The 14,911-nt window shown below is 42.4% G+C and overlaps 1 protein-coding gene across 1 annotated transcript; it reads right to left on the bottom strand.

The window, feature by feature from the left end:
* Positions 1 to 948: 948 nt before the first annotated feature.
* On the bottom strand, positions 949 to 14,626 carry NUF2 (NUF2 component of NDC80 kinetochore complex). Its single transcript, XM_018078944.2, has 13 exons — positions 14,474 to 14,626; positions 13,476 to 13,550; positions 12,012 to 12,088; positions 11,301 to 11,362; positions 10,307 to 10,404; positions 9,802 to 9,875; positions 8,499 to 8,595; positions 7,517 to 7,579; positions 6,518 to 6,655; positions 5,638 to 5,778; positions 4,657 to 4,832; positions 2,529 to 2,664; positions 949 to 1,877 (listed from the first exon to the last, which is right to left on the bottom strand). The coding sequence occupies exons 1-13, from the start codon at positions 14,594 to 14,596 to the stop codon at positions 1,728 to 1,730; spliced, it is 1,410 nt and encodes a 469-aa protein (XP_017934433.1). The 5' UTR covers positions 14,597 to 14,626; the 3' UTR covers positions 949 to 1,727.
* Between the last annotated feature and the right edge of the window lie 285 nt (positions 14,627 to 14,911).

Genomic DNA, 14,911 nt, shown 5'->3' with positions numbered 1-14,911 from the left:
TGAAGTCATCTGTCTTTAAATGGCATAGTACTGTAAGGCTGGAGATACCTAGAAATTAACACAGCATTTTGCACAGGCATCAAGTTCATTGGTAAGTCCTGCAATGAGAAGCCACACCTTCCCACAGATAGTATCCATGTTACACTAGAATCCATGCTATGGCAAAGGAGTGGAGCATGTAAAGAACAATGTTTTAATACACAGCACAAGAGGAGATATTAATTTAAAACTCACTTCTGAAGTACAATACCCAGAACATGATTATTCCACACGTGGCCTAGAGCATGAAGCCCAAAGAGAATTTTTCTGTGCCTGTTACATACTCAGCATCTTCAGCTCTTGGAAGAAATCAACCACCTTAGCAGTTACTCTTTCCCCAAACTCTGCACAACACAACAGAACTGCTGGGATGAAGAGTATGCTCACTTAAAAACATAAAGTGCTGCCACACACACACACACCTATCACACAGACTATATCTGACAGAAATGGGAAAACTATGAGAAGCTTTTTACTAGGTTGAAATTTGCAGATTAACACTGACTTCCTCTGAAATGTCTCACACCCAGGAAAGTGGTGGGGTCCCCATCCCTGGAGGTATTTAAAAGTGGAGTTGTGGCACCTGGGGACACAGTTTAGTGGTGGGGTTGGCAGTGCTGGGTTAATGGTTGGACTCAATCTTTGAGGGCTTTTCCAATCTAAACAATTCTATGCTACAGTGCAAGGAAAAAAACCTCAGAGCAAAACCATAGGAGGGTTTGATGCCTCAGTGAGAGCTTTAGAAGCAAGGATCACCTGCTGTCCCTGACTGACTTGCAAACACCTCTAGTTAATAAGAGATGGAGCAGAATCAAAGCTAGAAAGATGGTTTGAATCCTCCTTTCATCATAAAAAGCTGTGTAGCACACATTCCTAAAAACGTACAAAGCAAAGTATTTCAACTGAAATGTTATGCCCAGTCAGTTAGAAGAGCAGAGAAGGAAAAGACAAGAGAAAAAGGATTAATCCTTTTATCAAATATTGTAAAAAGGAACATTTTTCAAAATAATTAAAACCACTGTGGCACACTGGGTGCCATCACAACTTAAGGTACAAAATATCAATCTAAAATTTTTAAGAGAATTAAGAACCCTAACACAGACATTTTAATAAACACAGATGGGGGTTCAATACCCCACAGAGCAGAAATAAGTTCAAGGATTGAGTGGGACTGTGCTGTTAACTAAAATGATACTCCTGTGTGTTTACAGTTACCAATATTTGTCATGAGAGCAACTTGGCATTTACATGGATGCTACTGCTCTGTCAGGATTTCATCTTAATTGAGTAATGGTAGTGGAATATCACCTGTTACTGACTTATCTTGAACAGTCCATACATTCAGGCCACACCAAGGCACCAGGTCTTCCCAGAGCAAAGCTTACAGAACAGTTTCTACAAAAATCAGGATTCTGTCTAAAGTCTTGAGCAATTTGGGGTTAGCAAGAATTGCAATATTACCACTAAAACCAGGTACTGACTGAAACAATAGAAACTGAGTGTTTTCTTATCCATGCTAGTGAGCTCATGACATCAGGATCTGCCTACAAAGCTAAACGTGTTCTGACATGGTTTTTGAGAAAGCTGGCTTTTGCCTGGAATCATTATCCACCCCATGCAAAGCACAAGCTCTTGAGTTCAGGTACAAGGACAAACATAATGAAAGTGGAACACAAGTGCAGACAGGCTTAGTGACTACTTCCAGGAGACTGAATGCTAAGCAGCCCTTTCTTTAGTTCAGCAATTCTCTCTTTTCTTGAGGCTTCGAAACTCTTCGCTGTCTTAATGAGAGATTCATGACACTTCTCCAGTGCAGCCTTCAAACTTAGGTGTATTTCCTGGAAAGAGAAGATAAAGAAGAAAAAAAAAAAATCCATCAGCAAAGTTAAATCCTTATCAAGCATAAATGTTAAGTGAGTGATGTTGTGGACTCAAGTGATTTCAAAGGTATCTAGTCCCTGGCTTAAGAAGCAGCACTCACAAAACACAGGGGAGTTACACCAGAAAAATAAGAGCAGCCACAACCAAAATCCCATTATTGCAACTCTGTTGGAACTCTAGTGGTTACAACACTAAGATGATCAAGCAAACATCACTAGCCCAGTATTCACACCACTCCTTGCCCCATTCTGTGTTAACCTGCATCTCCAAGGTCTCTGCCACTGTGACTTCCCAGCATGGACAGTACTTCAGTAATGAAGAGATAGGATGAGATGCTACAGGCAAACTGTGATCCCTCACTCTCAACCCATCAGGATTTCTGCCTCTTTCCAAAGCTGAGTTTGACAGACATCTTAATAAAATTCTAGGAAGAAAGTATTTGTGATATGGCAAGTGGTCCTGTGTTTGAGAGAGGCTGTTGAGAGGATTATTGTACTGCCCATACTACAGTAACTGTTCCTTTATGTACACAGCTCAAGTTAAAAATCAGGTTTTATTTTTTACCAAAAAGAGGATTCCTTTGTGGGGAGGGAGTAAAGAAACCTCACCTTGGTTTTCATTGCTTCTTTCCCAGCATTATCCTTCAGCTCCTCAATTTTGTACCTCGTCTGTTGGATTTCCTTGTGAATGGCCATCACTTTATCAAATACAGCACCTCTCTTCTCCTGGACTTTGTTACAATATCTAAAGGTGAGAGAAAAAAGTTAGTACTGAGCCATTTGACTCCTTCTAGATTGAGCTTAACCCCACCAGGACCAAAGCTTTCATTTTAGGAGCATGAAACTAGTAGCTTCCAGAAACAATGTATAGAATTTACTTGCTTGGAACTTAATCCAATTTTTAAACTAGAACAACTTAGGTACAAGAAGGGAAATTCAAAGTGGAGTTAAAGGAGGATGTTGAAGATCCTCAGTTGCTGCCAATCAAGGCAACTCAAGTGACCTCAGAGGAGCAAACCCAACAGGCAGCTGGACATTGCCTTCCTGTCTTGGAGTGATGCAGGTTAAAAGCAACACAGCTGCACTTGATGTTTCAGCATAACTGGATGTCACACATTTTCCTTATCCCTGGATCCCACCCCACCAAACTCTAATCCTATACATCTACATCTGTTACCTGCAACTTCCAGTCCATCATTCCACTGTGTCCCAAGGACCAAATAATATTTCCCCAGCATGCAGGTAGATCCAAGTAGCTCCAGCTGAGCTGCCACATCATCAGCAAAGGGTGAGTGTGGGAACAGGGGATCTACTCTGACTTCAAGTGCAAAACCCACCTACCAGTTTGCCCTAAGCATTTGTACAATAAATACAGCTGGAATTGTAGCAACAGCTTTCTATAAAGAATAGCTGAAATAACTTGTACTTAGCAAGAGCCCACTTACACCTTCCTACCTCAAGGGAACAGTCAGGACACATTCTCTTATTCACCAAAAAAACTCTTATCTTCAAACTAAGGTCACCTCCCTTCCCCTCTTGCTTATCAAAGTATCTAATTTTATCACTCAATGGAAATACCTAACACATTAAAACCAGAAATCAGCGGCAACTTTTGACATAAAGAAGCATTAGATTATATTATTTTCGTTCTTTATCGCAGAACCACAGAATCAGTTGGGTTGGAAAAGATCTCTGAGATCATCAAGTCCAACCTCTGACCCAACACCACCATGACAACTAGACCAGGGCACCAAGTCTTTCCTTAAGTACCTCCAGGGCCACTGACTCCACCACCTCTCTGGGCAGACCACTCCAATTTGTAACCATCCTTTCTGTGAAGAAATTCCTCCTAATGTTCAACCTATTTTCCTTCCAAATAATCTCCTTTAGCTGGTACAACACACTAAATAGGGAGCAAAGGCAGCCTGGGAATATTTCTGCCATTCTACAGACCACACAAACCTTAAGCATGACTAAATCTTCCTTGACTCTCTCAGCTCTGTGAAAGAAGCTCTCTTCTGTCACGGTTAATCTACTCAGCCAATAATTTTCCACATTCCCTTTTCTATCCATGTACAAAAAAAAAAAAAAAAGAAAAATCGTTATGTAATAAATTCTCTATAACAGTTCAGCTCTTCTAATCTCAGAGTGAAGCCACGACCTTACAAGGCTGCAGTTTGCTGCTGCAGGAGTGACTGACGTGCCGCAAACACGGCCGTGCAACCTGCCTTTAGCAGACGGGAGGAAGGAAGAGGGGCTGAGAGGCTTTGATCAAATGACACTTTTCCTTTTGTCTCAGAAGCATCATGTCAGGATAATGCTCCTCCAAGATGAGAGCCCCATTTCCCCATGGGTCTCGAACATCTTTGATAATGAGCAAAAGTGGCAAGGGAAATTATGAAAAATTCATGAAAGGCAAATGGGGCTTTGTTGAAGTCTGATAAGTTGGAAAATTATCCCAATGTGACATTCTCTTTAAGAAGATAAAAGAATCAAGAATAAGCATTATAAATTAAATTAGTGCTCCAATAAAAGAATTGCTGTCAAGTCACATTGCAATTATTGATTTGAGACCCCAAGTCCCTGCCTGAAGCATCACTGGTCTTCATACAAAGCTGTCCCACACTGCTCATTTTCTTCTTACTGCTAAGCTGTGTGTTTGTACCAGACATGAACTTTGGCAGCACATAAAGAAGACATAAAGCAGCATCAGGCAGAAACATCAACTCATCCTTACTCAAGCACAGTGCACTTGTGCTGCTCAACATCTTCACGCTTCTTTTGTATCTTTAGCTCGATTGTAGCCAGCGCCTCACGTTTTGCAGTGACCAGTCTCTTTAGGGACATTTCATCTGTCTTCACCCTTTTCAGCTCTATCTGGGCACTGTCACTCTGGTCCTCAATATTTCTGACCTGGAGTACATAAGGACAAAAATAAATTCGATAAGGGAAGAATAATCAAGATAACATTCCCTGTTAGTGTACTAAGATTAGAACTAGGTTGCTGCTTTTTGGAAATATGACTGCTAACTCATTCTCCCAGTGAAATACCAGTTCTTTATCTGATTATAAATACATCCAAATGGACAAGATCCCATTACTTAAAATGACTTTCAGAAGTTACTGTGACTTCTGCTAACTCTTTGCCCAGGGTAATTGGAACACATGCTATACAAATACCCAAGAAGACTGCACAGCATTTTTCAAATGCTTCTAACAATTGCATTCTCCCAAAACCAAGTAGCAAATAGCAAGGTACTGTATTGTGACAAACACTTCATCACAGAATGTCTGCCTTAGTAATATTAGTAAGGGCACTTAAGACATGACTCTTCCTGAAGCAGCAATTTTTTTGCTCTTAGTTTCCACTCTCGAGGCAGAAGAAACTCGATTTCACTCTTCTTCTTCCATCATTTCTTACCAACAACCCCAAGACAGTTCAAACTATTTTAGGTCAGGTTTCTATGGCAACCAAGGCTTTGACTATTCAAAGTGGTCAATAGCTAGTGCATAGTACATTAGCTAGTGCCACACAGCAAAGCAGCAGCAATGTTTTACTGACATTATAAAGAATGACATTTTCAAGTTTTCCAAATTCCTTCTTTACAGGGAAGAGGAGAGATGGAAACTTTCACACTACAGACATCTACTGATGATCACCTGTCTTGCTTAGACATTAAATTCACCCTAATCAGATGTAATTTTGGATAATACAAACCTCTGATAATACACTGGCCAGTCTCTCCACATTTGCTCCTTGTCTTTCCATCTTCTTTTTGTATAACTGCACCTCCAGTTGGCATGATGGCAGAATCTCAACTAAGTCTCTGTAACTCTCATATTTCTGAGTAATTTCTTCCTTTAAAGAGAAAAGACTATTAATAAACAGCTTTGGAGTTATTTTATATAGAATTAAAGCATATTGACTTTTATACCCATACCCTCATTGTTTACCAGACACTAGAAGTAACATTTAACAGTTACTGAAATGAGATATTAAGTTTACACCTTTGGAACAAAAATACCTACAGAGGTATGAACAATCTTATGAACCACAAAAATTAAAAGACTGGACATTAAAATAAAATAAAAAAAGCTAGGAAGGGAACTCAGTGATTAGCATACTAGTGGAGACAGCCATCAATTCCAGAAACAGTGAATGATAACAGAACCATTACCAAGCACATATTCTAAATCCAAAGGCATTTGGGAGCTATCAAATATTGTCATCTCTTGAGAGCGAACAGCCAGACAGGTACATTACAGATTCCAGAGTTCTACATCTAGCCTCACAAATAAACAATTACTCATTGAGGAAAAAGTAGCACTGACTGCAATCCTGCTTAAAAGAAGAAGCCACCAGCACAAGCAAAAAAACCAAAACCAAAAATAGACAAAGAAAAAAATCAAAAATAAACAACCAACTCCATTATGAACCTTCAGTTCTCTGAAGTTATGATTTCATTTCGGACTAACAACTGTTCTGTTGATGTTTTACTACATGTCATTCAAGAAGCAGTTCTAGATGATGACAGCTCAGTAAAACATGTGCTTTTTCTAATAGAATACCTCCTTGTGTGGACAGAGGGAGACCTCACCTTGGATTTCTTCAGTTTCTTAACAGTCTCTTTCATCTGTTCTTTGTAATTTTTCAGCTCCTCTGGACTCTCCACAATTTTTGATTTCAGCTGCTCTTGTTCTTCTTTCAAAGTAGCCATAGCCACTTTAAGGTCATTCTGGTTAACAAGACAAACACACTTTCAATATTAGCAATTAGGTGAACAAAGAGGAATTGTCTAGCATTGTTTGCCAGGATCTTATAACTAGACAGGTTCTTTGCTCTGTAGTCATTCCTCGTTAAGAGGTTTTAAGAATAAATTCCTCTATACAGCATTAACATTTCAAAGCAGATAACAGTCCATTTTGCTTCCCTAACTTGCTTACAGAGGTGCAAATACTAAGTCACAAGAACTGCAGTTAACTAGTACTCCACAAGGAGTCTGCCAGCTAATCCTAGAATGGTTTGGGTTAGAAGGGACCTTAAATATCATCTCATTCCACCCCCCTGCCATAGGCAGGGATACCTTCCACAGACCAGGGTGCTCAGAGCCCCATCCAGCCTGGTGTATTACTAGCAACTCTCCCTCAGAATACCTCACCTAGGCAGTCACTGGAGGGTTTCAGAGCCAGCTCTATTAGCCTAGTAGAAGAGCAAAAAGTTTCCTGTGCAACCTCTCAAAACCTCCTGTTTTGTCTCCACAAATGAGGTCAGTCCTGCCTCATTAGCCCACTTTGTGCACTTAAGGTAAGCCCATGGCATCTCAGAAGTCCAGATTTCTTGCCCTTTATCAGTTTCCTGAACACAGAGAGCTTGACATGGTAGAGATGTGTATTTAAAGTTAACAACAAAACCAGCTTCTGCAGTAAAGCTCCCATGGAAGGGAAAAATTAAGCTGAGTCATTTTCTTTAGAAAATTAATGATCACCACCTGAAAGTTACCTACCTCCAAGAAAAATTTTATCCTAGAAAGAGAGGTGATCTATTAGTTGATCTGAGATGGAAGCTACATCCTGCACCTACACAGAGGTGTACTCACCAGTTTTCGGGTACTCTCAGCAATATCCATCTTCTTTTGTGAAATCACTTCTTGCAGAGCTGTCTAAAAAAGCAACAAGCTTTAAATAAGCATCTCTGCAACTGCTACCTGCTTTACCTTTCTATCAGACCTGTCTACAAGAGAAATCCCATTTATGGGTCCTTTGGAGTGTCATAACCAGCAGACCAAACTGCAGTCTATAAGACTTCAAAGGCAGGAAAGAAGGATGTTGTTGCAAATGCCACTGGGAGCATGAGGGGTGTAGCCAGCAGTAGGTAGCTAGGAACAGGGATAAGACTGACTACCTCTATTCCTACTGACCCTAGCATTATTACACCCCCACAACCTTCTTTGACAGAGGCCCTGTTCTTCAGGGAAAAAAAAAAATCTAATTTAAAGTTCCAAATAATATAGAAGTCAAGCATATGGTTAATAATATTAATAGTAGAGACATGACTTGACATAAAAAACCCTAACCACAGATTATTGCTTTTTTTTTTCCCAAAAGAAGCTGAAAAGGTTACTCATGAGACCTTAGAGGCAAGTTTCCATTGCTGAAAAGTTACCCCTGCAATTAACCCCACTCTTTTTGCCAGGCATTCCCTTGGGTAACCCTTCTTAGGCCTCATTTCTTGCCATGGCTCACCTCCTGTTCCAACTCTCTAAATTCAGATGGAAAAACAAAAGGAAAAATACACATCACAGTTCCAAATAGTAACACAGGTATCTCCCAAGTCATTTCCAAAAGAAAGAGTCGAATATACTTTTGTATTCCCCAAGTCTGACTTCAAGAATGTTTCACATTCCTTAAAGCAAAATGAAGAGGGGCCAGACACAGCACTGTGTTGCAACGACCTTTAAGTCAGAAAAGTCTCCTTTACCCTCTGTGTTACAGGTAAGGGAACAAAATCAACAGAAGTGAGGAACAGCCACAATTCGAAGTCACAGCAGCGTTTCAGAGAAATATATAACAAGATGATACCTGTTTCCGGCGATAGTCTTGCCTTAGCAGGTGCTCCAGGTCCCGAATGCTCTCTGTCAGCTGCTTGACCTCTTCTTGATGTTCAGCTGGAACGGTGCTAAGTGAGAAATAAAGATATTGCACAGCTTCAGCATCGTTACGGTCAAGCCAGAGTACAGTAGATACAACAATCACTCTCTCCAGAGAGTTTACAGTCAGTAACTTTAGTAAACAGAGCAAGACGGTCTCAAATTAATACATCTTATTTTCCTTTGCTTGCAAGACTTTGAAGCATAATCTAAAGGGCTATTTTGGCAAGAAGTGGTACAAGCACAAAAGAGGACTAAGTTCAAAGATCACGTTAAGCAAAGCACAAAAGAACAACACTCCCATCAATTTTTGTGGTGATTTTCATTTATGAAATTTGAATAATATTACCTGCCACAGAAACAGCTTGTATCAAGGTAGACCTATACTAGCTAGAAAACCTCCTGTGTAGCACACACCAAAAGCAGCTGTCAGAAAAAACACTTTGTTTTGAAAGCTGTCTTGGAAACTAGCCATCTCTTCATCCTATTACCCACAAACAAAAACAAAACTTAATGGTGCAAAGACACAGGCAGCAGGACTAAATGGCTTGAAACAGAGATTGTGGCAAACACGTCAAATAACTAAGGCAGATGACTTTACCCATCTATTAAGTTAAAAATGGGCTTCCTACAGCTATTGAAGAGATAAAGACATCATTACAAACTAACTGTAACAGCAAAAAGTTTCACCCTAGTCCCCAATATACAAATAACAGGATTCTCTCAAAGCAGACATATATTCCCAAACTCATTTTCATTCTCTGCCTGCAGAGAATAAACACCCACAGCTTCCTCAGCTGTGCTCCAGATCCTTCAGCAGCTCCACTGCCCTTCTCTGGACACACTCCAGCCCCTTAATGTCTTTGTTGTGAGGGGCCCAAAACTAAACCCAGGATTTGTGGTGTCACCAGGGCCCAGCACAGGGGAGCAATCACTGCCCTGGTCCTGCTGGCCACACTTTTGCTGACACAAGCCAGGTACCACTGGTCTTCTTGCCCACCTGGGCTCATGTTCATCTGCTGTTGATCAGCACCCTCAGGTCCTTTTCTGTCCAGCAGCTTTCCAGCCCCTCTTCCCCAAGATTGTAGTATTGCACAGAGTTATTATGTCCCAAGAGCAGGACTCCACACTTGGCTGGCCTTGTTGAACCTCACACAACTGGCATTGTCCCACTGATCCAGCCTGAACAGGCAAGTCAAGTAGTGCCTCTCCTGGTGCTTACTCCTCATACTCACTTCAGTTTCTCCAGCTTCATTGCTGCCTCACGATTCGCAGCCTCCAGTTGCTGGTGTTTCTCCAGAGCTGTTTTCTGCAAATTAAATATTCAGATATTTTTTATTTTAGAGGAATATAGCTTCTCTCTGAGCTTCTGTTAGCTTTGCTCATCATTATTTTGCATGAAATGCATCTCTGAACTCCTGAGACATCCAGAAGAGAAGCCACCTACAATTCAAGCTTCAGCCCACTGACCATTGCACCCATCTTTTCTCAAAACAATGCAAAGTGTCAATCCTTCACTTACCAGGCTAAACTATCAAATAATTATTGAAAAAAAAACCCACCCTTTCAGTAATATCCTAAGTAGTAACTGGTACCTTCCTGTGTACTACTTGGCTACATTTAAAATTCCAACATGTTACATAAACATGAAGTTAAACCACAGCCTTTATGCTCCCATTTTTAGGTTAACATTAATCATACTGAAATAGGTATCTGGAGTAACACAGCACCCAGCCTTACATAGTTCAGTTGTAACTCCAAGTAGACCTGACGCCGGAATTCTCTGAAGTTTACAAAGTTAAGGATGCCACTCAAGAAGCGAACAGTCCTCTTTGTTTCTGAAACAGGAGTTGCAAGATATCACTGTGCTGGTTTCCACATGCATTGCAATTGCTTATGAAAACTTGGGCAAAATATAATTCAGAGAAGAGGCAGAAATTACAAAACAGAATTCGAATTAGCTCTTCCCCTGCTCACCTTGGAAAGATTTCAGACTACACAAAAACTAGCACCAAGCTAGTTGGAAACTCTTAGCAGTTCTGTCCAATTCAGCAAATGAATAATGGCACCTGGGTAAAAGACTGTTAACACACAGCCTCCCATTAAAACAGAAGGCAGGGAGAAGGAGTGTCAATCTTGAACTACAACTCCGAGGAGATAACCTCTCTGTAACTCTCAGACTAACTGAAGGCAGCAATTTGAACTGCAGGGACTTCTTGGGTTTATTCCAAGCAATGTGAAAGATTATTACAAATATGTTTTATTCAAGACAGATCCAGAAGTGAAAGAGTTCTTCACAACAATCTTTTCCAGGTTGTTTGTATTGTAGCAGAGTCACCACAGCTGGGTACTTAAAAGGGTGAAGCAAAAATCCAATCACTTCCTACACAGGCATCAGCATAAGAAATCCTACAGAGTTCCAAAGTTGTCAGGGTAATTTTCATTACCATCTATTCTTACACTATTTTAAGTGTGTCACAGTCCACTCTCCAGACCAGTAGTTCAACAGACTCACAGCATTTAAAACTGCCCTCAGTTATTGACCTGGATCAGCCTACAAAAGAACTTCTCAGTAGAACCAACTTGTCAAAGGGCAACAACAAGGGTGAGAAGAGGAGCTGGAACCCAGGTACCATACTAGATGTCCATCTGGAAATGCCAAATAAAAAGCACCTGGATATCAAGCAACACCCACCACCCCAGGAAACCCAAGAATTATAATGCACTTGCTTACTTGGGTTTAAAATATCAGCAATTTGGAAATCATTAATCCGGCACACCGGCAGCAAGCGCTCCCTGCAAGGAAAACGAGACACACCTCATCTGTGGTGACCATTACTCAGCTTTTGTGCCATAACCATTTACTACAAAACATGTCTTGTCCTCTCACCCCAGAGCATTTGCACTGCAAGCACAAGTCTCAGGAGAGTAACACAGCAGGACTCCACACACTGATCAGCATTGATAGTTTGCATTCTTACAGCATCTCAGATATTTCAATTGACCAAATACTCGCCTGTAGAACAACTTTTCAGCTTAATTAGGGAACTCCTACACCTAACTATTAGTCAATTCTCCCCTTACAACTGAAATAAAGCTTAAAGTCTGTAACACTCACAAGATTCCAACAGACTTCAGACAGCAAATTCACACAACAGGAACATAAGATCTCTGCTCTAGGTAATGATGACCCTCCAGCCACTCCAAGTATGGATTTGTGCTCCAGCTTGGTGAGGCTGGATTATTTAACCCATTCATCTTTACAAGATAGGAATTTTGCTCTATCAAATATTGCTGCCCCCTGTTCATCTGCAAATTTCACTTTGCTCAAAGCCAGCAAGCAGTGGAATCACCATCAGCACAAAGGCATAAAACCCCAAAGCTTTTAAAAACTTGGACTTTTACAAAAAATAGCAACTGAACAGATGCAGCATCCTTTACTTACATGTGAATATACAAATTGCAGACAGGTAGAAAGCCATCATATATCTGTGGATACATTATGTCAACGTTGACTGGCATCTAAAGAGTAAAGAGAGTCAGTGCGTAAGTAGAGAATAATTATAACAAAAACTATACAGGTTTCCACAGCATAAGATAATTCCAATAGGTTACACTCTCTGAGGATTGTCTTCCCATCCACAGGGAACATATATTAAAGGCTGAAAAGTGTCATCAAGTTTATCACTGTCATTTTTGGCCGAAAAACATACAAGACAACAATAACTAAAGCAGCAACATTACAAACTCTGGAATTCAACCTAAACTCTGCTGTCATTTGTTCATAACTGGTGCAGGACAACAGTCTCTGCCTTACACACCTACCAGCAAGAAGCTTTTTCTTTAAACACGCCAAAATTGACACACTCAACTGTTTTATGAGGAAGTCAAAATGAGAAAGTAGTGGTACACTGTCACATTTTTCTTATATTTTAAATCTCACGATACAGTTCCCCAGGTAATGTCATGCCCTGTGAAGAACAGTTACCTTGTGCACATAAACTGAAAGGGAAGAGCATATCCAAAAATGCCATGAGACAACACTATTTATTCTCATTTTCAGGCATCAGTTCTTGCCTAACATAGACAGAAGACCAAGTACCTTGTTCACTGCGAGTTATCAGCCTCTCCTTACTTTTCTCACAGTTAATGGAGAATGAAGATGATCAAATATTAAAAGCAATACTTACTTTCCTTCTAGATCAGTCCAACCTCCTCCAGCTGTGGGCAAAGGCAATTGCCCAAGGACACAGTATGTATTTTCAAGGCTGGACATGGTGTCCCTTCTTAAGCTTGTCCAGTTCTTCCTGGACTTTACAGACCTTTCTGGCACCCTCAGTACCTCAAATAACAAAATTCACAGCTTAACCACAAAAGGAGAGAGCTCTCCAAAGCCTGTCCTCACAGCCTACAGAGGTAAGTGAGCTCCTCTTCATGCCCACTAGTTCCTACAGTGAAGCAGGGAGTCCACTTTCCATGGAAAAAGAAAAGAAGCAGACCTAGAGGCAGCACAGCCACAAAACCATTATTCCTACAGGTATCTTGAGCTGAAATTAATATCCAGATGAAGAGCAATGACCAAAGCAACTTCTCAAGGCCTCAGCAACAGCCCACAGATGATGCTCCCAGGTTCATTTACCTCTGGTTAACGAGCCATGCCGATGGCTGTGCTGCAGTACTGCAATCCCACTCCTGTCTAAGAAACTGCCCTGAACACAAACTCAGGTGCCCATGGCACTTCACACACAAGTTTTCTGCAACAGAGGCAGAATTCCTAAGCTCCCATTGCTGCAATTACAACACACAAAACACCAGGCTGCTTGCCATTTGCTAGTGAGAAACTTCAACACTCGTTAAAGGCAATATTCTTTTCCTTTCACATTCCATTACCCTGCCACCACAGCCATACCACGTAGAAGTGCTCCAGGTTGATTGCATACACCTTCTGCAGGATTCTCATGTAAATCAGGTGTAAAACGTCAAGCTGCAGGAAGAAAGGACATGAATCAGTATTCCATATGTTTGATTATTCAGGGCTCCCAGGCTAGGCCACAAAACTAGTCCAGCCTTTACCACAGGGAGGCCGATTTCACTGAGCCACCAAGACAAATAAGTTTCACTTTTCAATATTTTGCAGTTCAAGCAATACTTGCTCATGATTCAGTTTTAAGGGACAGCAGGCAGCTCAGACAAGTACAGCCCTGACTATGTATGCCAGGCCCAGTTTTCATTACATTGTTGCTCATTGAGCAGTTTTCAAATCAAGTGACACCAAAAACCTTAAAAAAAAAAAGTCACAGAAACTATAATCTTGCAGCAAAGAGTGCCCTTCATCACAATACTAAAACGAACGGGAAAAGAAAATACCTATAAGCCAAATAGTTTTTCATTTATAGCTCTAATCCATTATCAATTTTGTTTCTTAAAAACCATCATCCTGTCATTTCTTAAGCAATTAGGGCCAGACCCCTCCCTCCACAGGCATAAGCACAGGGAGCCACCTTGAGGCATCAATTCCACTTTAAAGCCACTTTTCTTCCGCTGAGGACACTCATTAACAGCAACATTAATGGTCGGAGCGACACGAGAAGAAAGAGGGTGAAGCAGGGATGGGTTTAGAAGCCGGGGCCGGTTTAAAGCACTGATTTATCAGCCAAACTGTTGGAACTATGAGACTTTACCAACCACTGCCGCTATTTTAACCCAGTTCCCACAGAACTAGGAAAGACAGGCCAGGTACCGTGATGACACCACCCCCACTTCCCGGCGAGGCCCGAGAGGCGAGGAGAGCCCCGGGACTCCAAACCAACCCCGGGGCACCCACCCCGCGGTGACACGGGCCGGGGCAGCGCCCTGTGACACACGGGGATGGGGGGGAAGGGAGGCGCCCCGCGCCGCCTCACCCACCTTGGGGGTGCCGAACAGGTCGCTCTTGACCAGGTTTCGGCCCTCGGCGCCCGTCAGGACGTACGTGCGGAGGGAGTTGATGATTTCGTCGGGGCTGTAGCGGGGGAAAGTCATGGTCTCCATGGCGGCGGCGGCGGATGGAAGGCGACGGCCCGAGCCCACGGACACCAACGGCCGCGCCGCGCCCGCCGCCGCTTGATAAACCGGCGCGCCGTCCCCCGCACCGGGCCGCCGGCCTATCAGGCGGCCGCGCCGCCGCTGGAGGGGCGGGGCTTGGGGAGCCCCCCCCCGCCCTATCCGTCGCCGCGCCGTCGCGGGGGGCGGGGCGTGGTTCCGAGGCCCCAGCCCCCGGGCGGCCGTGGCCGTGAGGGCGGGCGGGGAGGGCGGGGGGGCGGGGGCGGGGCGGGGCCAGCGCGGTGCGTTGGGACGCGGCTGACA

This window comes from Manacus vitellinus, unplaced genomic scaffold (genome assembly GCF_001715985.3).
Source record: "Manacus vitellinus isolate BGI_N305 unplaced genomic scaffold, ASM171598v3 scaffold_44_pilon, whole genome shotgun sequence".
Taxonomy (NCBI): domain Eukaryota; kingdom Metazoa; phylum Chordata; class Aves; order Passeriformes; family Pipridae; genus Manacus; species Manacus vitellinus.
Note: the sequence above shows the minus strand (reverse complement) of the source record. Positions and strands in the feature narration are given on the sequence as shown.